At 43.5% G+C, this 24,983-nt stretch overlaps 2 protein-coding genes across 19 annotated transcripts in view; both read left to right on the forward strand.

The window, feature by feature from the left end:
- Positions 1-8,716, forward strand: part of FYTTD1 (forty-two-three domain containing 1) — a 30,292-nt gene extending 21,576 nt beyond the window's left edge. Inside the window, exons 7-9 of the mRNA XM_060685221.2 lie at positions 2,306-2,380; positions 4,654-4,780; positions 6,528-8,716. Coding sequence (XP_060541204.2) covers positions 2,306-2,380; positions 4,654-4,780; positions 6,528-6,623 — 298 coding nt within the window. The 3' untranslated portion in view covers positions 6,624-8,716. The remainder of the gene's footprint in view (positions 1-2,305; positions 2,381-4,653; positions 4,781-6,527) is intronic.
- Positions 8,717-13,051: 4,335 nt separating this feature from the next.
- The window catches only part of LRCH3 (leucine rich repeats and calponin homology domain containing 3), a 109,730-nt gene continuing 97,798 nt past the window's right edge, over positions 13,052-24,983 (forward strand). For 12 of the 18 annotated variants that reach the window (XM_087872010.1, XM_087872012.1, XM_060685220.2 and 9 more), the window contains exon 1: positions 13,078-13,361. In XM_087872010.1, the coding sequence (XP_087728136.1) occupies positions 13,085-13,361 (277 nt within the window). In that variant the 5' untranslated portion in view covers positions 13,078-13,084. Of the gene's footprint in view, positions 13,362-24,983 lie in introns of all 18 variants that reach the window. The other 6 variants (XM_087872008.1, XM_087872009.1, XM_060685214.2 and 3 more) reach the window with 2 other exon arrangements.

Consider the following 24,983-nt stretch of genomic DNA (forward strand, 5'->3'; position numbering starts at 1 on the left):
TTTGGTTCGTTCTTGCAAACTAATCCAGAAATGCAGTGTGGGAATTCAATTGGGTCGGAAGGAGGAGCTGGTAGGCTGTTGGAGAAACGAATTAAATAAGAGATCTCTTTGATTCTGCACAGGTAGTCCTTGAATTACGACCAGAATTGAGCCCAAAATGTATGTACCATATTTTTCGGAGTTTAAGACAGTTCGGACTATTAAGACGCACTTACCTCTTTTGGGGAAGAAAACAAGAAAAGAAAATCTGTCTCTGCCTCCCAGCAATTTGCCTCCTTGCAGCAAACAGCCTGCGTTAGTTTCATTTTCATTTTCAGCACAGCCGGATTAGCACAAGAAAAAAAAAAGTCTGTCTCCTTGCAGCAAACAGCGGAGGCCTGCGCGGCAATAGGCAATGGCAATCCCTGCAGTCTGAAACAGCTGAGGGTCGGGAGGCCGATCCAACAGACAATCAGCTGCTTGTGCTAATCAGACTGTGCTGAAGCTGAAACGGGCAGTTTGCTGCAAGGAGGTAAATTGCTGGGAGGCAGAGGCCAAAGGGTGGGGGCCGGCGGGTGGGTGGGGCTACATAAGACGCACCCAAATTTTCACCCTCTTTGGGGGGGGGGAAGTGCATCTTATACTCCGAAAAATACGGTAGTTCAGTGAAAAGCTAAGTGAGTTAAACTTATGAAAACCGATCATAACTCACATTTTTCAGTGTCGTAAACTTGGAACAGTCACTGAACCAACTGTCGTAAGTCAAGGATTACCTGTTTTAAGTTCCAGCTAAGTTGATTTATTGCTTTAATGGTTTAATCATCAACGCTAACTTGGCTCTACGGCAGATAACAGTTAACAGAATTCAAGAGGGGTTGGATTTCGACTCTTTGCAGGAACGTAAGCATGCCAGGTTGCTTCCTCTCTTGACTCTGCCTCCAGTCTCTGCCTCTCCTTCGGTAAATCCAGGTAGTCCTTAATTTACGACCACAATTTCTGTTGCTAAGCCAGACAGTTGTTGAGTTTGGAACCATTTACGACCCGTCTTGCCCCGGTTGTTAAGTGAATCACTGCAGTTGGTAAGTTAGCAACACGGTTGTTAAGTGAAACTGCTTTCCCTGTCGACTCGGTTTGTTAAAAAGTCGCAAAAAGGGGATCGCGTGACCCGGGAAAACCTGAAACCGTCATAAATGTGAGCTATTTGCCGAGCAGCTGACTTTTGATCGCGTGACCACGGGGGAGATTGCCAAAGTCATACAGTCCTGCTAAGTCACTTTTTTCAGTGCTGTTGTAACTCTGGTCACTAAACGAGTGGTTGTAAGTCGAGGACTACATATAATTTGGTATAATTTACTGAGAGGAAATAGAACTCGCGGAAAACTAGAATTCAGTGATTTGAAAGCTGATTTCCAGCATCATTAATGTAAACCCACGCAGAGATGGCAATGGCCCGTGGACTTATATACTTCACAGTGCTTTGCAGCCCTCTCTGAGCAATTTGTAAACTGCTCAGAGTTTACAGAGTCGGCACCTTGCCCCCGATAATCTGAGTCCTCATTTTACCAAACTCGAAAGGACGGAAGACTGAGTCAACCTTCAGGAGGTCAGGATCGAACTTCCTAGCTGTGGGCAGAGTTAGCCTGCAATGCTTCATTCTAACCAAGGAAGGGAGGAAGGGAAGAAGAGAGAGAAATAGTACTCAGATTTATATACTTCTCCACAGATCGAACTTCCTAGCTGTGGGCAGAGTTAGCCTGCAATGCTTCATTCTAACCAAGGAAGGGAGGAAGGGAGGGAGAGAGAGAAATAGTACTCAGACTTATATACTTCTCCACAGATCGAACTCCTGGCAGTCGGCAGAATTAGCCTGCAATGCTGCATTCTAACCACTGCACCACCACAGAAGGGAGGGAGTGAGGAAGGAAGGAAGGAAGGAAGGAAGGAAAGGCACTTAGATTGATATACCACTTCACAGAGCTTTCCATCCCTCTCTGAGCGGTTTACAGAGTCAGCCTCTTGCCCCCAACCATCTGGGTCCTCATTTTACCCACCTCGAAAAGACGGAAGGCTGAGTTAATCTTGAGCCGGTCATGATCGAACCGCTGGCAATCGGCAGAATTAGCCTGCAATACCGGATTCTAACCACTGCGCCACCTCGGCTCTTCCAGATACAGCTATGAATGATGTGGTTTGTCCAGGGTCCTCCATATTGTTATGATTTATAGCAAAAAAAAAAGTCACAGTGAGGTCCATATGCTACATTATGAATTTCCTGTAAATTAATTTGAGTAATCCTGTAAATTAATGAGCTGTGCTTTCCGAGCAGATGGCGAACGTCTACCAGAAATGGAGGGATTTTGACTATTTCCATTGACAATCCCGGTGCTGTTCTCTCTCCAATGTGAGTAAAACTGTCAGGCACGAGGAATCGGGACCACACATTAGATTCTAGTTAAGCTCATTTATTGCTTATGCTTATACATCAGTGTCACTGCGTTTTTGTATTTACCAGATGAGCTCTTATTTTTGAACTTTCAGACTTACCGTAGCTTGCCAAGTTCTTATCAGTAACTGCTGCGCATGTCTACATTTTTTTCTTCTCTCTAAATTTTTCTTTGTTCTCCGGCCAAGAGAGGTCCGGCAGGAACGCTGCCAAGATGTAATTAATTAGCTAGTAAGATGTTTTTACTTCTTTATAATAAAATGTGTTTATTAGAATATATCTCGGTTTTATTTTCTTAAAGTATCCTTCAAGGAAAGGTCACGATCCATTCTCTAATCAAGGTGCAATTACCCAAAAGCAGAATGGGATTAATTGCCACCCTGACAATCAGATTATAGTGAACTTTTTTGTTGTTGTTTAATGAGCCTGTAATCCCTTGTGGGGTGGAGTCGGGGCAACCGAATGGAGCTGAGTGTTTACTGGCCAGATGCCTTTCCTGTCGCCAGTGCGGAGTTTTGTTCAGCAGATGTATTCTCATTGTGCCTGGAGAGAGAAATATCTGCCTCTACCTAGGATCGAACTCACAGCCTCCTGATTGTGAGGCGAGAGCTCCACCTCTAGGCCATGGCACCACTCACAAGATTCTAGTCAACTAACGGTCCTAAATTAGAATAACAGAGACGTTTCACTTCTCATCCAAGAAGATTTTTCAGATTGAAGAAGCTTCTTGAATGAGAAGCGAAACGTCTTTAAAGAAAAAACAAAGCACTGTTGCCTCTTGAAATAAGCACTTTTGGGAACAACCATGGCCCAGATGGCTGAGAATCTCCGTAGACCTAAAAGTTAGTTAGTTTACTTTATTGTCATTGTACCTCGTACAACGAAATTAAATGCCATCTTCAGTGTACATCATACTGTACATAAGAAAACTATAAAACTAAAACACAAACATACATCCTTCACGTTCTATACAATTGAATTGAAAACCCCCTGTTAAGGATATTCTTGGCTCATAACCGATGTTATGGGTTATTGAGCAGAGTACCCCTTGAGTATGCACATGAAAGCGGCTGAGAGTGAATAACCACAGTTAATATACTGACACACTGAGTTGTGGTAGTCTTTTACTTTTTAGAAAAAAGTAAAGCAAAGTCCAATAACAATCCAAGTCATACACAGATAAGGCGATAGTTAAAATATCAATTCAGGGATATTCCAAGTACAAAGTCTTCTTACCAGTTGTTGTCATTACACAATAAAACAGTTCTTCTTGAGTTTCAAACAGGAACACGTTCAGTATTAAAACATTCAATAAATAGTAGAAAGCAACAAGTAGCAATGATCAAACAGTGATCATACAGAGAGAACAGGTAGAGAGTAACAGCAAATAAGCAGATAAAATGGTGTAGTGTCCACAAGTCATGATTCAGGCTTCCCCTTAAGCACATTGGCTACAGAGCTTAGCCAATCAGGATACAGGATGATGCAATACAGTCTTAAAGCAATATAATACGTTTTGACAAACATGTATTGATAGTTTATATATTGCCTGACCAACTGGTTAGACAATAGCCATTTCCTAACAGTCCTGATACTGCATTAATATTGCACTGTACCGTAGAATTCAATATAGTTACTGCTCTGGGATAGGTGTTTTTCAGCCGGTTTGTCCTTGTCTTTATTGTCCTGTACCGGCTGCCAGATGGTAATAGTTCAAAAAAAAAAAAATGGGTGGCCAGAATCTTTAAGAATGTTTTGAACTTTCTTAAGGCGCCGGGGGCTATAAAGCTCTTCCAAAGAGGGGAGGGGGCAACCAGTGATCCTCTGGGCAATGACGTTGACCCTCTGGAGCGCTGTCCTATCTGCCACTGTGCAATTGGCAAACCATACACAGGTGCAGTAAGTTAAAATACTCTCTACGGTGCAGTGGTAGAAGATCACCAGCAATTTTTTAATGGAATTTTAATGGAGTTAATGAATAAAGGAATTGAAGAGAAGTTGGACATGGACCGCATGTGGGAACGTAATGACTTCAGGCTTATTCCTCGCTTGACTCCACCCCCGGTCTCTGCCTGTCCTTCTCCTACAAAAACCACTTTTATTTCTCATTCGAATATCCCACCCAGGCCCAGATGTTTTCTAGTTATGGTGAAGCAAACCTTTTGTCCAAGGTGAGGCCGGTGTCCTATCACAATCTGGCTTTTTTTTTTCTTTTTTCTTTTGCTCTACAGCTCTTTGAAGCCAAGACTCACCAGCAATCTCATACCCCCCTTTCTCCTGAAGAAGGAGCCGTCGGAAGAGAAGAAGGTCCCCAAAGGTGTCCCTCTGCAATTCGACATCAACAGTGTCGGGAAGCAGGTTGGTTCTTGGGATCTGACCGTCGTCCAAAATTGAGTGCGCCGTTCTTTTCAGCCCCGATAAGCTTGGGCATCCGCATTGCGCAGGTGGCCCTAGGTTTAGTGACTGTTCAAATTTGCAGCAGCGCTGAGAAACGGGAAAAACTGGTCCTCCACGCGCTGTACGACCATCGGTAGTATCCCTACGGTCCAAATTTGAGCACTTGGCAACCACAGGGATTTACGATGATTGCAAGCTTCCTCATGTGCGACCTTCCCAGCTGGCTTCCCACAAGCAGAGTCAATGGAGGAAGCTGGGTCTGCTTGATGACCATGCGAATCACTTAACGAAGCGCAGCATTTCATCGAGAAATTGCAGCTCCCTGCAATAACACCAGCAGAACTGCAAAAAACTGTGCTACTCGGAACATCGTATATTTTAAGAAGATACTTGGTTGATACCTAGGACGCTGGCAGCAACCCCTATCTACCATTGGCACCAGTAAATGGTATTTGTGATGCATTTTTAAATGTCCAGTTGACTGAGTTTCATTTTTAATGAATAAAAGAGATAATAATAATATCATCATCATAATATATTTTAAGAAGGTACTTGGTTGTTACGTAGCACGCTGGCAGCAACCCACCTCAGCCATTAGCATCAGTCAGTGGTATTTGTGACACATTTTTAAACGTTCAGTTGACTGAGTTTCATGTTTAATGAATAAAGTAAATAATAATACCCTGTTTTCCCCAAAATAAGAACATCCCCTGATAATAAGCCCAATCGGGTTTTTGAGCACATGGCAATAAGGCCAAGTGCTTATTTCAGGGTTCAAAAAATTGTAAGACAGGGTCTTATTTTTGGGGAAACACGGTAATAATAATAATAATAATAATAATATAAATAATAATAATAATAATATAAATAATAATAATAATATAAATAATAATAATAATAATAATATAAATAATAATAAGCAAAAACCACTGGGAACATCAGGTTGAGAAAGTTTTCGAGAATGAGAAACTCAAGATCTTGTGGGACTTTAGGATTCAGACTGACAGGCACTTGGTCCACAACACACCTGACATAACAATAGTTGAAAAGAAAAAAGTATGGTTCATTGACATTGCAATACCTGGTGATGCACGGATTGAAGATAAGCAGCAAGAAAAAAATCACAAAGTACCGGGACTTACAAATTGAAGTTGAGCGACTGTGGAAAAAGAAATCGTGTGTTGTCCCGATTGTAATTGGAGCCCTCGGAGCAATACCCAAAGGGCTACCCCGCTATTTAGAAATTCTAAATCTGCCGGACTTGAACATTTTGACTCTACAAAAAACCACCTTACTCGGAACAGCTTACATCCTCCGACGAGACCTTAACAGTTCCTAGGTCCTTGGTTAGGACTCGAGCTGCTGAGCTATTAACCAGCCTCAAAGGCTGTGGATCTCACTAAAGATTAACATAATAATAATAATAATAATAATAAGAAGAAGACGAAGAAGTAGTAGTAGTAGTAGTAGTAGTAGTAGTAGTAGTGTCGTCGTCCTTGGTTAGGACTCGAGCTGCTGAGCTATTAACCAGCCTCAAAGGCTGTGAATCTCACTAAAGATTAACATAATAATAATATAATAATACTGTGGAGTCCTTGGTGTGTTCTCTGAGCTTGGTGGTTTTCTCACAGACATTTCACTACCAAACTAGGTAACATCATCAGTGCTTAATAATATCGTAACGACTTCTCTCTTTTCTGCTTTACAGACCAGCATGACCCTCAACGAGCGCTTCGGGATCCTGAAGGAACAAAGGACAGCTCTGGCTCAGAACAAGGGCAGCCGTTTTGTGACGGTGGCCTAGAAGAGGCCCTCCTCCCCTTCGAAGGAGCTGGAGAGACTGTGGTCCAGCAAGTCGTGGCAGACGTTGGGACCTTTGTGTCAAGATCATCCCGAAGGAAATGAATCCCTTCTCCCCCCCCACCTTTCATTTACTACCCTTACTTTATACCGGGATGTCCAACCTTGAACCGCTTTTAAGGCTCGCGGACTTCAATTCCCAGAATTCCCCAGCCAGCTGTGTGGAGTTGAAGGCCACAACTCTTAAAAAAGGGGCCAAGGTTGGACCCCCCCCCCCCCCCCCGCTTGAAATAGTTAGACCACAACCCAACCCTCTCATATTCCGATATAACAAGGAAACGCAGCACGTTGTTGGTTATTTACTTAAGAGACACTTTGCCTGGATTTCTGAAGGTCCAATTCAGCCCCTGCAAGAAGGGGAAAATCCTATTTGCTTTTCGTTGTTCTTGTGCTTGTTTTTTGAAGATGCCAGTCGGTGTTACGCTCCGCCCCAAAGATGACAAAAAAAAAATTATACACTCGCCCTCCTGGTTCGATATTTAGTTTTTTGTTTTTGGGCCACAGGCCTTGCAGGGAAGGTCAGTTTCTGCTCTTCTTAAAACTTTTGCTGGCCGTTTCGTCCGAACGGTCCTGTGCCTCCCGTTTTCTTCTAGCTGACCCCCCAAATCAGAAGCAATTGAGGGTGGGGTGGGTGGAATAATTGCCGTGAAGGTGATTTGGGGGATCCCCGTCAAGGCCTTTCCCGGCGATGCTAGCACGGATGCGGTCCGTAGGCTTGCGAAACGAACAGGCGAGTATCTTTGGAGTAAAACCTGCCACCACCTCGAGTTCGATTTTTGTCCTTCGGTCACAAGAAGCGAGCCGCTCGTTTTCCTTTCAGGGCATCCTCCACTGAAATGAGCCTAGTCTCCTTTAACGTCCCATCCCCACCCCCCACCCCGCCTCCGAGTTCTGTTGATGGTTGCTTTGTTGTGTAGTGAGAGACGTGCACTTTTGTGACTCCTCTACTTAGCGGTAGTTCCACGAAGGGACCTTCCTGTCGTAATCAAGGGATCAGAAGTGGTGGAGTCAACATCTCAGCATATACCCCCCAAACTCTCTGCATGTTTGATTGATTTGGACTTCCAACCAGGAGATATTTGGAGCCCCTAAGATGAATAATGGAATTTGCCTGCGAGAACATCCTGAATTTCTGGACTTCAAACGTCCATAAGAGGATCCTGATTAGTTGGCCTAGTGTCAGAAGTTAACATTGAAATTTTCAGTTTCAGTTTTATTGTGACAAAGCAAAGAAGAGTTTGCAAAGAAGATTTGGGTAATCCTTAGAGCATTTTTTAAAAAAATAGCTATGGCCCATGACGATTAATGTTCTGTTGTTTCTGATTTTTTTTCTTTTTAAATCTTCTATATCAGTGTTTTTCAACATTGGCAACTTTAAGATGTGTGGACTTCAACTCCCAGAATTCTCCAGCCAGCCATGCCTGTTTCTTTTTCTCTTGCCCCTTAAAAGTGGAGAGACTGCAGAGGAAGGGATCAGAAGAGAGTAAATTATGCTGGATGGAGAATTGTGGGAGTTGAAGTCCACACATCTTAAAGTTGCCCAGGCTGAGGAACATTGTTCTATATATCATTACAGCGGAAAAAGTTTGGGACATTTTTTTTTTTTTTAAATTGTGTACTAAAAATTCTGTTGGAAGTCTGTTAAAAATGAAGAAGACCGGCCTTCCTTTAATCCGGTGTCCACCAGGCGGGTTGGAAAAGCTTCCATCATCCCCCATCAGTTTAGGGCCATTGTAGTAGCGAGTGGTCCCCAACTCGTGGGCGCCAGGTTGGGGAAGACGGAAAGAGGCTGTATGCTGAGAACCATCCTGCGTTTGGTTTGTGCCAGGGTGCAATTAAAAACAAAACGAACAAACCTTTTGCATCAAGCCGGATGCAAAAAATTGATGCAATGCATCTCAAGAAAGTTAGTTTGTACTTAAGGAGAATATACTTTAAATCTGTACCTTTGGGTATTTTTTTTGAGAAGTTAATACATTTGGATCTATTCTAAAGCTGTTGGACTTTTTAAAAATAAAAAAAAATAAAAAGTTACAAGTTTGCGGGTTTTGATTGGCAGAAGAAAATAGGGAAGGAAGAGGCCACTGGTAGTCCGTGAGAAAATTTTGGTGGTCCGCAGAAAAATTACTTGCATTTTTAATATTGGACTAAATCAGGGGTCCTCAAACTACGGCCCCTGGGATGGATACGTGCAATGAATGTTTGTGTTGCTGCGGAGAGTCTCCCCCTTCGGGGTCTTTTTCTGTGGGTCGGAGGGGGGCAGAAATTCCGACTTGGGGTCTGCTTCAGCCTCCTGGTGGGGGGCTTTGGGCGAAGGCTGGAGGGAAGCTCCGCTGGTGGCAAAGAGCCGGAGGGCCTCGTTCCACTGGGACTGCATCATGGCCTGGAACCAGCTGAGCATCTCATCCCACTGAGCCTCCAGGCGCCGGTACCTGGCCTTGCACTCCCGCAGATCTTCCCTTTGCTTGGAAAGCCTATGCTCCTAGTCCTCAGTGAGGTGCTTCTGCCGAGCCTCCTCCTCGGTCAGATCCAATTTGAACTGAGCTGTTTTGCCAACTCTTTCTCCTGGTGGCTGCTTAGCTCCAGCAACTGCTTCCTGTTGGGGCCCTAAGGAGCCCGGGAGGGGAGGGGAGGGGAGGAGTGGCTGGGAGGGGAGGGGCGAGTAGAGGCCGGCGAGGCGGCCCTCGACATAAGTGAGATTGAGTTGGCTACACCCACCCAGTCACATGACTACCTAGCCACACCCACCCAGCTTGGGCATTGGGCAGATCATATTAGTGGTCCATGGGATTTAAAATTATTGGTTCGATTTATATGCCGCCCTTCTCCGGAGACTCAGGGTGGCTTACAATGCGTTAAGCAATAGCCTCCATACTTTTGTATATACCTGCTTAGTAGGGCTTTCGGCCCCCCCTAAGCGGTGTTCTTTTTTTATACAAAGTAAGCTTATTGTTCCCAAAATCCGGGTCCTCATTTTACCTCCCTCGGAAGGATGGAAGGCTGAGTCAACCTTGAGCCTAGTGAGATTTGAACTTGCAGTAATTGCAGGCAGCTGGTGCTACTTAACAGCACTTTAGTCTGCTGTGCCACCAAGGCTCTTACATTATGAATGTAGTGGTCCCTGAGGCCCAAAAGTTTGGGGACCCCTGTTCTAGTCTAACCCCCTGCTCAAGCAGGAGAGAGACCCCCTATATACCACTCTGGACCAACGCTTGTCCAATCTTTTGTTAAAACAGAGCACCCACAATTTCTGAAGGCAAGCTTTTTCTACTGGTTAATTGTTCTCACTGTCAGGAAATTCCTCCTTGATTCTACAGCCAGCATGGTTTGATTGTGGTTCAAAGGACATGTGCAACCTTAGGAAATGGGGCTGAAGAACCCATGATTACGTTAACCAGGGGTTATTGTGCGTAAATGTACTTTTTCACCCCAAAACTTTGCAACTGATCCTGACAATCCTTCTCGACGTGACTTTGGAAAGGGAGGTTCCAAAAAAAAAGAAGGCTTGATTCGAATAAAGACTGGAACTCGGGCAGTGGGGAAATGTAAAATTTGTAACTACCGGTTCTGTGTGTGTGTGTGTGTGTGTGGGGGGGGGTAATGTGACTTAGTGGGCGTGGCCAACTTTAAAAAAAAAATTAAAACCATTTTTTTCTACAACCTCTTTGGCCGAAAAATGCTTTTAAAAGCCTCTGAAGATCAGGCAGCTCAGCTGGGATCCTCAGAGGCTTTTAAAACCATGTTTTCTACAACCTCTTTGGCCGAAAAAATGCTTTTAAAAGCCTCTGACGATCCCAGCTGAGCCGCGCAATCATCAGGCTGGTTTTTTTACTTTTAAAAGCAGTTTTTCAGCCGAAGAGGTTGTAGAAAAAATGCTTTTAAAAGTAAAAAAAAAAAAAAGCCTCTGATGATCGCACGGCTCAGCTGGGCATGGGGGCGGGGGCGCAGGGATTTTTGCTACCGGTTCTCTGAGCCACCTGCCACCATCGCTACCGGATCGGGAGATCCGGTCTGAACCGGGAGCATTTCACCCCTGAACTCGGGTCCCTGGGCTTTTTTTTATATATATCTATATCTATCTATATCTATCTATATCTATCTACCTATCTATATATCCATATATCTATATCTATATCTATCTATCTATCTATCTATCTATCTATCTATCTATCTATCTATCTATCTATCTATCTATCTATCTATACACACACACACACACACACACACCAAACTAGGTAGGGCAAATGGGAGCATCATGAGGTGATTCATCACAGGAAACATCATGAGGTAAATCACAAAGCACACAGAAGAAGAAAGGCGGGAAAAGGGGAAAACTTCCCTCCACGCCCCTAGCAACCAATCGTTATAGCAACACCAATCACAGCACGGATGGCCTCTTGCAGGAGCCAATCAACTATGTGTTCAGAATCACTGCACAATCCCACTGGTCCAGCAACTAAATATAGATAAATAAATAAATATAAAACTAAATATATACAGCACCACAAAAAAACAGATTAGGAACACAAGTTAAAATAGGAAAGAAGCACCTGTCCACACTAGACGAGTTCAAATCACCAGGACTCAGCAATGGGCTGCTGCCGGTTCAGATCAGTTCGAGCAAACTGGTAGTTGTGACCTGTGGGTGGCTTGGCGCTACGCGGTCCTATTTAGCCACATTTTTAAAGCCGCACGCATACGTGGAAGCCGCACGACCAAAGCGCATGCGCACTCACATTTTTGATGCTGGGTGAACCGGTTGTTAATTTGTGTGCCGCCCACCTCTGGCAGGACCAGATGGATTACACCCCAAGGTTCTGAAGGAACTGGCAGACGAGATCTCAGAACCATTGAACGATATTTTTCAAAGGTCCTGGAGCACCGGGGAACTGCCAGAAGACTGGAAAAGAGCTGATGTAGTTCCCATCTTCAAAAAAAAAAAAAGGGGGGGGAAATAGATCCAGGAAACTAAAGACCTATCAGCCTGACCTCTATAACCGGGGAAGTTTCTGGAAAAGATAATCAAGCAACGAATCAGCGAACACCTAGAAGCAAGCAAAGTAATAACCAAAAGGCAACATGGGTTTGTCAAAACCTGATCATGCCGGACTAATCTTATTGCATTCTTTGACAAAATGACAAAATTAGTGGACCAGAGGAATGCTGTTGATATAATTTACTTGGACTTCAGTAAGGCATTTGACAAAGAAGACCATAACCTACTACTTGATAAAGTAGAAAAATGTGGGTTACACAGAATCACCAGGGGTTTTAAGGAGTTTCTTGCACAACAGTGGACATGTGAAATAATACTCTGATTCCTCTTTGTAACCACGCATCTAAAGTTTGATCCCGTGACCCGCGAGATGCTGCTGCAACAGTGCCATTGTAACTTCGAATGGTCACAAAACAGACTGTTAGTCAAGGACCACCTGTATGTTAGTCCTTTTCTTTTTTTAAAATTTATATGCCCCCGTTCTCTGGAGACTCAGGGCAGCTTACAATGCGTTAAGCAATAGCCTTCATCCTTTTGTATATTTTATACAAAGTCAGCTTATTGCCCCCAAAAACCGGGTCCTCATTTTACCTACCTTAGAAAGGATGGAAGGCTGAGTCAACCTTGAGCCTGGTGAGAATTGAACTCGCAGTAATTGCAGGCAGCTGGAAGCTAAATATTACCTTTAACAGTAGCATTAGTCTGCTGCGCCACTCAGGCTCATTTTCTTTTCTTTTTTTTAAAGTCGGTTTTCTTATTTATATATAAGTATTTTTTTGAATACAGTGTATTGTCTGGGCTTACCATTTTACAAAAAGGAAAAGGGAAAAAAAGATAACACCTATACTGATAGCAATAGAATAGAATAGAATTCTTTATTGGCCAAGTGTGATTGGACACACAAGGAATTTGTCTTTGGTGCATACGCTTTCAGTGTACATAAAAGAAAAGATACACTCGTCAAGAATCATAAGGTACAACACTTAATGATAGTCATATGGAAACAGTCAATATAAATCGTAAGGATACCAGCAGCAAAGTTACAGTCATACTGTCATAAGTGGAAGGAGATGGGTGATGGGAACAATAAGAAGATTAATATAATATAACAAAATAATTCTAACCATATTTACCATTATATTCGCTTATTTATATACCTATTAAATATATTATAAACAACATTCATATTTTACTTAACATAATACTCTTTCTTCATGTAAGTTAGTCCTTTTATCTTTCTAGAACTCTGGACTACGACTCCCAAGAAGCCTCGCGGCCCGCCTGGGAAAAACCGGAAGCGCCTCGCCGCTCTGCGCAGGCGCAGTTCCGCGCGGGAAGCCACTTTCCGCCCTTCTCCGCCCACGCCGGCCCGCCCGCTTCGGCGCAGGCGCAGAGCGGGGGGCGGGCAAATGGCGACGGCCGCGGCGGCGGCGGCTGAGGGCGGCTGCTCCGGTGGCGGCGGAGGCGGCTCCGCGACGCTCATGCCGGCGTCGGCAGCGGCGGCGAGCGGGAGCCTGGCGGCGGGGGGCTGCGGCGCGGCGGGGCCGTCGTCGTGGACGCGCTCGCTGGAGCGGTCGCTGGAGGAGGCGGCGGCCAGCGGCTCCCTCAGCCTCAGCGGCAGGAAGCTGAGGGACTATCCGCGGGGCAGCGCCGCCGGCCACGACCTCAGCGACACCACCAAGGCCGGTGAGCGAGAGGGGAGGCTGACTGGCTGGCGGGAGGGCGGGAAAGACGACGGTCAGCCCCGTGAGGCGCCGACTACACGGCCCATGCGCCCCGGCGGCGGCGAAAATGGGTGGTTCTGAGGTAACTTCGGTGATGGAAAAGCGGGGGGAGGGGGGAGAGGGGGTGTCGTGGGTGAACTCACCCCCCCCCGCAAAGATGGAGGATGGCGGCAGCGGGAGACGCGCGTCGTGAGAAGGCGGCCCGTGTCTGACCTGCATCTCTTCTCTTCTTCCCCCCCGCCCCCGGTCCAGTGGGGGTGGCTTTTTGGGGGTGTGGGGCCCGAATTAGGAAGCCTTTGATGGGTCTTGGAGTTGGGGGACACGTGGGGGGGGGGAGAGGAGGGGTATGCACGGTAGTCCTCGACTTACGACCACAACATGAGGCCCCCCCCTCCAAGATTTAGGATGTTCAGCCAAACGGCTGTTAAAGTGAGTTTTGCCCCGTTTTACCACATTTTCCTGCCAAAACGTCGTTAAGCGAATCGCTGGGGAGGGTGTTGGGCCCAAATGAGGAAGCCTTTTGATGGGTCGTGCATGGTAGTCCTCGACTTACGACCACAGCCTGAGCCCCCACCCAAAGGTGGTTGTTGCTGAGTGAGACAGCTGCTTAAGTGAGTTTTGCCCCGTTTTACAGCATTTTCCTGCCAACCGTTTGTTAAGCGAATCGCTGGGAGTGTTGGGCCCAAATGAGGAAGCCTTTGATGGGTCTTGGAGTTGAGGGGGGGAAGGGACACATCCGTGGGGGGGGGGGGGAATTGCGGATGGTAGTCCTCGACTTACGACCACAGCCTGAGCCCCAAAGGTTGATGTTGCTGAGCGAGACGGCTGCTTAAGTGAGTTTTGCCCCGTTTTACCGCATTTTTCTCTTGCCACCGTTGTTAAGCGAATCGCTGCGGGTGTTAAGTGAGTAATATGGTGGCTCAGTCGCAGGGTTGGTTTTTTTCCTCTTGCCGTGGACATGTACACATCCGAACGAGACTGTGTGGTTTCTCTGGGTCGTATGATATATGTGGGTATAGGCATAATTTTTGTATTTATTTTGCCGTGTTTATGTAGTTTATGTTGGAAGTGGTGACCCTTCTGAGAGCTGGATGCAATGAAATTTCCTTTACATACATTACATTCCTTAATGTATGCTGATTAGTGTACATTCAAAGTGACAATAAAGTTATTCTTTGTATCTATCCATTTATCTATAATCTATATATCACTATATCACTATATTGATTTATTTCTTTATTTTATTTATTTATAAATTGTGTATTTTGTCATGTTTATGTAGTGTTGGAAGTGGTGACCCTTTGAGAGATGGATGCAATGAAATTTCCTTTTAATGTAGGCTGATTAGTGTACATTCAAAGTGACCATAAAGTTATACTAAGTCTTAAGTCTAAGTAAATCTGGTTTCCCTATTGACTTTGCTTGTCAGAAGGTTGCAAAAGGGGATCGCATGACCCCGGGACGCTTGCCAAGCATTCTGAATTTTGATCACATGACCACGGGGATGTCGTATGGTTGTAAGTGTGAAAAACGGTCATAAGTCACTTTTTTCAGGGCTGTAACTTTGAACGGTCGCTAAACGAATTGTGAGTCGAGGACGACCTGTACTTTGTGCATCTATGGGTTTTCCATGTACACCCCACGCTCCGCAGAGGAGTCCCGCCATCAAAGGACCAAATGATGGTTTAGCCATGGGCAGAGTAACATGGGAATCTGGTTGCCCTGCCTTGGGGAATGACTGGATCCAGTGGCTTTACTTCTGAGTCTGGGTCAGAAGCATCACAATTAAAATAAGGCATACTATACAACATAACATAAGTACAAGATTAAAATATATACAAATTAAACAAATCTTGGCCAGAAACTAGCAATATTGACTGATTAACTTGATGTACATTAAGTGATTAATTTACTAATGAGAAAATGGACCTCTTTGGACGGAAGGCCTTGTGGCTGCATCCCCCAAAGCTTTCACCAGCCGCCAGTTTCCCCCAAACTGGGTGGCTTGGATATCTGAGTGAACATGTGTACAGGTAGTCCTTGAATTACAACCATTCATTTAGTGATTGTTCCAAGTCAGAATCACACTGAAAGAGGTGATTTCTGACCATTTTGCATACTCATAACTGTCCCCACCATCCCGTGATCAAAATTCGGACACTTAGCAACTGGCTTGTATTTATGAGAGTTACAATGCAGTCGTGCAATGCCCATTTGCGACCTTCTGACAAGCAACATCAGTGGGGAAGCCGGATTCACTTAACAACGGTGTTACTAACTTAAATTGTAGTGATTCACTTAACTGTGGCAAAGAAGGCCTTATAATGGGACATAACTCACTTAACAACTGTTAAGTGTCCTGTTTATCAAGGGAAATTTTGGGCTGAACTGTAGTTGTAAGTCGAGGACTACCTGAATAAGAAAGCTAGAGGAAAGAGAGTAGAATCAAACCATTCTAAGCCAAAAAATAAAGCAAAAATAAAAGTAGGAACAAATGCTTCTGCATAGCTGAGAGATGCAGAAGAAGGAGCAACTGACATTTGACAAGTGTCTTGCTTAGCAACAGAAATTTGGGGCTTAAACTGGGTCATAAGTCAAGGACTTCCTGTATTTAGAAACCTGGGCTCTGAGTTCAGGATAGCGTTTACTGCTTGTAGTGCAGAAAGAGCAGCCACAGGAGAGAGGCTGTCCTCAAATGACAGGCAAGTGTTTGTTGATGCAGCTTTTGAATATTTACACTCCTGTGCTAAAGAGGAGCTGCGTCCGCAGGTATTTTGTGCTGAGGGAAAAACAAAAACAAAAGCAAAGGATCTTGCAGGATGGAGTTCAGGGCCAGGGGAGGCTTTGATGGTTTTGTAAAATAATAGGGCTGCAAAAGTCTGTGAAGCCCTGTGAAGAAGTTGGGTTGGCAAGCGTTCCCCAGGGACCATCCCTCTGGCAGCGATGATGAGGGATTTTTTTTTTTTTTATGTAATCGAAATCACTGGGCTTAACCACACATGTAAACAGCAAAGGAAGCAAAGGAAGGAGGCTGGCCAGCTGGCTGGAGGAACCTCAAAGTTTAAAACTTGACCAAAGGGAAAAGGGCGTGGAGAGAAATCAAGATACAAGCGAACCAGAGATGAAGCTGAGCAGATGCAGTTAGTCATAGTTGCTAAGCACTAGTTTGATCTCGTGGTTCAGGCACCAGGCTAGAAACCAAGAGACAGTGAGTTCAAATCCCGCCTTAAGCAGGAAAGCCGGCCGGGTGACTTTGGGCCAATTATCAGAAGATCCTGAGTTCTAATTCTGCCTTAGGCAGGAAAGCCAGCTGGATAACTTTGGACTGAGTTCTAGTCCCACTTCAGACATGAAAGCCGGCTGGGTGACTTTGGGCCAATCACTAGGAGACAGGGAGTCCTAGTCCCACCTTAAGCAGGAAAACTGGCTGAGTGACCTTGGGGCCAGTCACTTTCTTAGCCAAACCCACCTCACAGGGTTCTTGTGGGGAAAATAGGAGGGAGGGGTGTTAGGTATGTTAGCTGCCTTGAGTTGTAATAATAAAGGTGGGATACAAATAAATAAAACCTAAGGGTTTGATTGATTTGATGTGCTGTTAAGATTTCCAAGCTTTTTTTACTTCGTCAATTGCAATGATGCCCAGAACTCGAGTCATTAAAACGATGCATGCTGTGAATGAGTATGTGCTATTTTAAAGACGAAGAGCAAAGCCCTTTTCTAATTTTGTAACTGCAGAAACCAGGAGGGAATAGTTTACTAGCTTTGTGCCAGTACTGGCCTCCTCCTCCCTGGTTTCGGGATTGGAAGGCAGGCTGGAGAATTGGAAAGATGTTCCCCCTTATTCTTTTGCGCCCAGGAGAGGCAGGAAATAGTGAAGGGTGAAAGGAAGTGCTGTTCTGCTGCTGGGCTTCACACACTGGTTAAAGCAGGAGTGGGCAACTATGGCCCCTTTACGACCTGTGGACTTCAACTCCCAGAATTCCTGGCTCAGGAATTCTGGGAGTTGAAGTCCACAGGTCATAAAGGGGCCATAGTTACCCACCTTGATCTAGGCCTATGCATATTCTGCCTCTCTTTCTCGGAAAAAAAATAACCAAGCAGCCACGGCTAAAATGAAAAGATTGGGCACTACCAGATAAGGAGATTCTGAGCCTTTTTCCTGAGCATTATATTCAGAAAATATATATATATATATTTGGAGAGAGAGACATAATTTTCTGCTAAAAATTGCAGACTCCTAATAGTCCTTGAATTAAAGGTGGGGAAATATACAGGTGGTCTTTGTTTAGGACCGGCAACTTGATTATTAAGTAAAGTGGTCACTAAATGAAACTACAACTGTATTTATGATCTTACTTCAGCTATCTCTGCAGACCTACACAATTCGTAAATGAGAGGAGTAGTAATAAAGTTATTTCTTAAACACCATAGTAACTGCATACAGTTGTTAAAGGAGGCAGTCACTAAATGAGGACTACTTGTATTATGGAAAATGAGTCTGTCTAGATCTTTCTTCGACTTTATAGAGAATTGTACAAACTTGTTGTGGATCTTGTGGGATGTTCTTCAGAATAGCTGGGATGGCCAACAATTTACTGTGAAATAATCAGATGCACTTCAAATGTAAAGGCAGGCAAATGTTGAAGGGCTTGAGTATTCTTACCGTTGGCATATTCTGTTCTTACTGTGGTTTGACTGTGTCACTGCAGTAGTCCTCAACTTATAGCCATTTGATTAGTGACTTTTCAGAATTACAATGGCACTGAAAAAAGAGATGACTTATGACACTTTCACGTTTCTGACCATCGCATCATCCCTATGATTGTGCGATCAAAATTTGGAACACTTGGCAACTGGCTCGTATTTATGACGGTTTCAGGGTCCCAGAGTCATGTGATCCCCTTTTTGTGATGCTCTGGCAAGCAAAGTCAATGGGGAAACCAGATTCACTTAACAACAGTGTTATTAATTTAACAACTGCAGTGATTCACTTAACAAATGTGGCAAGAAAAGTCGTACAATGGGGCAGAATTCACTTAGCAGCTGTTTGGCTTAGCACCGGAAATTTTGGGCTCCATTGTGGTTGTAAATCAAGGAGTATCTGTAAGTGCCAATGTCATGCTATGTTTACAAAAATAGAGAAAGGAGAGCTTAGTATAGCCAAGTTTTAAGATGGATGAAATAATGCAGACAGTTGAATATTAATAGGTGTGTCCAAATTAGAACAAATTACAAAGAAAAATGTAGGGTGTTTTGCATCAAAAGAGGAAGGAATATAATGTGAGAAATTATTAGCGTGAAGCATTGTCAGATAGATGCCATTTTGTGTATTGTTGCAGATTTTTGAAATGTATAAAAATAATGAAGGGAAAATCGTATACTTTATGGCAAAGTATCAGTAAGAAAAATATCCAGTGGTGATATAGGGAGGCTGATGTTTGTTTACAGATTTGCAGACTGACTTACATTATATTAGCCAGAGGTTGTGAATGTTGGTAAGGGCAGGATAAGCAAAGGGGTATGTGTGTGTGTGTGGGGGGGGGTTACATTTAAAAAAAAGATATTTTAGACCAAATTATTCAGTTCAGTGATTGAAAAATTACTGTTTGGGAGATTGCTTGAAAGTTTTCACTATCAGGGCTGTGGAGTCGGGAGATAAATGTTCCGACTCCGACTCCTCAGTTTTTTGTACTTCCGACTCCGACTCCAGGTACCCAAAATTTCCTCCGACTCCTCGACTCCGACTCCGACTCCACAGCACTGTTCACTATTCATGTTTTTTTTTTTAAAAAAAGAAACAAGAATACTGAGGATGCTCTATATACCAAATAATTTAAGGACCCTGTTTCTAAGCAGTTGCCACTCATATACCTTGACCAAACCAACATTAGTGGCTTCCCAGAAGTGCTTGCTGCACATTATCAATTTTTGAAGATAATGCTGAGAGCGACGCTCTCCTTTTAGCAGATGGGCACCGAAGCTCGGAGAGGAACGTTGACTGGGGACTTTCCATTTCATCAAGCGTGCTCAGAGCAGCTATAAGAGTTTCTGAATGTATGGACAGTGCACACGCCAGAACTGAGAAAGCAAATGAAAGGACAGCATGGAGTGTTTTATTTGAATGTAAATTTGCTGGAGCCTACAATAAATTTAGGGTAGAAAGGCAGTTTGCAGTCTTTATTCTGCTTTGGTAATATCCTTGGTTTAAACTTCACTCGTGTCTGCTTTCCCTCTCTTCAGAATCGATGGTGGTGTCTACTTTTTCAGCCTCTGGTGATTTGGGCAGAATCTGATGCACTTTCGTTTCCATCTTTAAATTCCATTTAATGTAATTTGTGGGGCGTCATATGCAGTGGGATTGGGTGTGCTGAAGGAATTTTATCCTCTCTCTCATACGCTTTGCAGAATTTAGGGCAAAATATTAATCATAATTTGTATTTACATGGAGAACAGAGGTAAACAATCAAGGTTTACAAGAAGAGAGAGCTGGCTGTTTGAGTTTTATAGCTAAATATATAAACATACACGTCGGTTCAGAATAAAAATGCTGGCAATGTCTTGAAATCTGTAGTCATTTTGAGAAATATTTTTTCTCAGAACAAAATAGTAAATTTGTTTTCGAAAAGTGGTATAATATACAATGAATTTGGTATTTTATATCACAGTATCCCTTGCCCCTGTCTACTTCATCTCCTATTTGGACAAAGTAATGAGATGAATTAAATCTGAAATAAACCCTAAGTAAATAAATAAATGACATTTAGTTAAAACATATCTTAATATTTTTGCATGCCTAAATTTAGGCATCTTTCCCATACCTCTTATGCATGCCTCCCATGTATAAATTAACAGAATAACAGAACTGGAAGGGGCCCTGGAGGTCTTCTAGTCCAACCCTCTGTTCAAGCAGAAAGCCCTATACCAGTTCAGACAAATGACTGACATGGAGTTGGAGCCATTGGGTGTTTTTATTGTTTTCATGTTGATAATGGGCCATTAAGTTCTTTTCAACTCCTAGGGACCACATAGATAGGTTTTCTCATCTTATTTTGAAATTTGAATTATAAAAGCTGTGGTTTTTTTGTGTGCATTATATAGTGGATACAGAAGCTGATAATAATAGAGATTAGGATGAATGAAATGCTGAAAAAAAGCCAAAGTGGAACCCTCTTTCAAATATATGAATTTGTTTCATAGTGCTGAAAACAATTGAGGGTAAGTGGGCGTAATGGATGGAAACTTATTAAAAAGTTGACAGTGTCTCGACGGTCACTACAATTAATCAGTGGAACGGCTTGCCTCCAGAAGTTGGGGGTGCTCCCATCACTGGATGTTTTTAAGAAGAGACTGGAAAGCCATTTTTTCTGAAATGGTATATAATGGTTCTCCTGACTGAACAGGGGGTTGGACTAGAAGACCTCCAAGGGTCCCTTGCAACTTTGTTACTCTGTATTCTAGCTAGCAAAAATAAAGTCGTAAATTGTCACTTCTGCCAAGTCAGAATTGCTTTCAGGCCACAGAAGTTTTTTAAAGTTTGCCTCATAGGAGACAATTCCCAATGAATGTAAGAAAAAAGTGTGGATCAAATGAAACGTGACTTTCTTGGAGGATGATCAGTAAGCTGAGTATGGCGATTGTTTAATAAAAGATTAATAATACATTTGTAAGCAGGATGTACGGTAGGCTGGCGTTGTGTATTGATTTCTCATCACAGGCAGTTAGTCACATTTATTCTTCCTCTACCAATGTCTGTCCTGTGCTTTTGCTAAGAGGCAGGAAAGATGGGGCCAAAGGTATAGAAATTCACAAGAAAAACAAGACCCGACCCTCTTTGGAAAGATGCATTTGGACTTGAAGCCGAAGACCCATAAAATGCTGTGTACGTGTGTGCATTACAACCAGAGTAAGCTATAAAATAAACTGAAGCCACATTCCCTTCACCGCATGGTTACCACTAGTAACCACAACTGTTTGGATGCATAAATAAAGCTATCTTTCACCGCAGAAGTCATAACAACACTGCAGGAGGATAATAGATCTGCAGTTAAATTGTGGATTTCTCCTTTATTTTCAGCTTCGGTTGTAGACCTATCTCTGTTTTCTGATCTTAAATAAAAACAGGTTGAATTGGGTTTTGGAGGAGGTAAATTAGGACCTCGTTAAAACTCTTCCTTTTTTGGACATGCCCATTCTCTAGCCCTATTAATCGGTGGAACTCCATCCCATAAAATGTTCCACCGTCTAAAACGCTTTTCTAAAATACAGAATAAAGCCGTCTGGGTGAGCGTATATAATTTTATTTGCTGTGTATGTTTAGAAATAGAGCCTGTGTAGGCATCCGTTGTTGATTACATTTATAGTCTAGCTTACAGTCAGACAAATTTGCATATTACAGGAGTCAGAAGTCTCCTGAATTCTGGCATGATAGGATGGTCAGTTTTATATTTTCCGGGTGTTGGATTTACTATAATTTACTATACATTGGGCTGCCCTTGAATGTGGTGCCTCTCTATTCCACCCATCTTGGTACGTTTCAGTTGGCCCAAAATCAGTGAGCTGCATGGTTTTACCTTATCAGATTTTTTTTTTTAACTTGACAGTCATTATGAGTTCTGTAAATTGGTTGTATTTTAGTTCTCGTCTTAGCTGTTGTTTTGTCTCACTATCTTGTTAGCCATCTAGAATTGCTATGGCAAAATGGGCCACCATATGCAAAGAAATACATACAGGTAGTCCTTGTCTTACAACCATTTGTTTAGTGCCTGTTTGAAGTTACAATAGCACTGAAAGAAGTGACTTATCACCGTTTTTCACACTTATGACCGTTGCAGCATCCCCATGGTCCCATGATCCGAATTTGGATGCTTGGCAACCAACTCATACTTACGATAGTTGCAGTGTCCCAGGATCATGTGATCTCCTTTTGCGACCTTCTGACAAGCAAAATCAATAGGGAAGCCAGATTGAGTAAACCACCATGTTATTAATTTAGCAATTTCAATGATTCACTTAACAGCATTGGCAAGAAAAGTCGTAAAATGGGGCAAAACTCACTGAACAAATGTTTCACTTAGCAATATAAATTTTGGGCTCAATTGTGGTCGTAAGTCGAGGACTACCTGTACAAGAATCCAATCAATTAACCAAGGTAAATTGGCACTAGATAAAGGGTCAACGGAATTCACAGGTGGGGGGGGGTGGAGTTTGGTCACTTGTGGCAACGCAATGGTCCCAAACTAATAACACATTTAACCCCACCTTCCACCTCAGCTTGCTCGTCTCCTGCAAGAAGAACTTTCCCCGGTAAATTTCACTCACCCATTGTGGGTCATCTCTGCCCACGAATGGTGCCTTCCTATCTCAGGGATATGATGAAATACAGGATGACTCCTAGGCTTCTGGCCTTCAGAGAGGATTAGGACATTAGTGGTTTCTTTTATTACATTTTGTATTCATTTAATTTATTTTATTTTATTAGGCTGCTGTGATGCTCCAGACATCCAGTAACTTTGAGCATCTTACAGTCCTCCTGAACATAAACAAGATTAAAACAGCAGAAGTAGCCAACACTAACAATCCCATAATGAAATGTTGTGTAAAAACGCATTTTAGATTTATACACCGCCTAGAGTCCCTTGGGATTAAGATGGACAAAGCATTGTATAAATAAACACATATATTGGAAGGATGCCTACTTGGATGCCAAGTTCTCTCTTTAGACATTCCACGAGGGTTAATCTTTTGTTTTCCCTTCTGGGTAATTAAAAGATAAATGTCTCTTCCTTATTTTTCCAGGTTACAAAACCATTTTTTAAATAGGGATGGACAGTCTGAGGCTCCTGAACTACGTGTGTTCCCTAAGCCACATTTTTATTGACCCCTGTCCCTTATAATTTACAAGAAGTAGTTGCATGGTTGATGCAGGGAACACTTAGCACTGTGGTAGATAGATAGTTCGTGATTTATGACCCCAAATAAGCCCAACGTTTCTGTTGCTAAGCGAAACTATTGTTAAGTGAGTTTTGCCCCATTTTAAGTCCTTTCTTGCCACAGTTGTTAAATCAATCACTGCAGTTGTTAAGTTAGTAACATGGTTGTTAAGTGAATCTGGCTTTCCCATTGACTTTGTTTGTCAGAAGGCCGTAAAAGGGGATCAGTTGACCCCGGGACACTGCAACCGTCATAAATATGAGTCAGTTGCCAAGCATGCAGATTTTGATCATATAACCATGAGGCAAACAGTCATAAGTCACGTTTTTCAGTGCTGTTGTAACTTCGTACGGTCACTAAACAAATGATTGTAAGTCGAGGACTATCTGTAATGTTAAAGTGTGCAATAAAGCAACTATAAAAAGTCAGTTTCTTCCTGGAAAATGTGGGAAATCTTGGTCCTGCCTGTATCTTTGCAGGGTCTTTTCTAATTTGCAACGTTTACATCTAAAGCTGAAGAATGGCGAATAGCAGAGTTGCTGCCAGATAAGATTCATTTCAAGATAATTCCAAGACTGAGTGGCTGTGGCTCCCGGCATCCCAATATAGTCAGTTGACTCCATCACTGACTATTGGGGGCGAGTCGTTGGCCCCCACAGAGAGGGCTCGCAATCTGGGAGTCCTCCTGGATAGGCAGCTGTCTTTGGAGGAACATCTGACGGCTGTTACCAGGGGGACCTTTTATCAGGTTCGCCTGATTCGCCAGTTGCGGCCTTTTCTTGATCGGGATTCCCTGTGCACAGTCACTCACGCCCTCGTCACCTCTCGCCTTGACTACTGCAACGCTCTCTACATGGGGCTCCCCTTGAAGAGCACCCGGAGGCTCCAGCTGGTCCAGAATGCAGCAGCGCGGGTAGTGATGGGAGCAACATGGCGCTCCCATGTAACACCGCTCCTGCGCGAGCTGCACTGGCTCCCGGTGGTCTTCCGGGTGCGCTTCAAGGTGTTGGTTATCACCTTTAAAGCGCTCCATGGCATAGGGCCTAGCTATCTCCGAGACCGCCTGCTGCTACCGACGACCGCCCATCGACCCGTGCGCTCCCACAGAGAGGGCCTCCTCAGGGTGCCATCAGCCAATCAATGTAGGCTGGTGGCCCCCGGGGGGAGGGCCTTCTCCGTGGGGGCTCCCACCCTCTGGAATCAGTTGCCCCCGGAGATAAGAAGAGTCCATGCCCTCAATGCCTTCCGTCGTTCCCTGAAAACCCATCTTTTTCAGCAAGCCGGGTTGGCTTAAGAAGAAAATTTTAAATTCTTTTAATTAGTCTGTGATTCTTAACTTCGGCCCAAAATTTATACATATTTTTAAATGTTTTAATATTTGTATTCTATGTTTTTTATCTTGGCTGTACACCGCCCTGAGTCCTCAGGGAGAAGGGCGGTATATAAATTGGAAATTAAATTAAATTAAATTAAATTAAATTTTTACCCTTCCCAGGAGTGGTAAACATTGTTTTCATACCAGTAATTTTTGTTCAGAATTTGTACTAATTGTGGGACTGCTATATCAATAGGGAAGGTTAATTTTACATCCTTGAGGGTTTAATTTACCTACCTACCTACCTACCTACCTACCTACCTACCTACCTACCTACCT

Source organism: Pantherophis guttatus, chromosome 6 (genome assembly GCF_059756535.1).
Source record: "Pantherophis guttatus breed Tessera chromosome 6, ASM5975653v1, whole genome shotgun sequence".
NCBI classification, from domain to species: Eukaryota; Metazoa; Chordata; class Lepidosauria; order Squamata; family Colubridae; genus Pantherophis; species Pantherophis guttatus.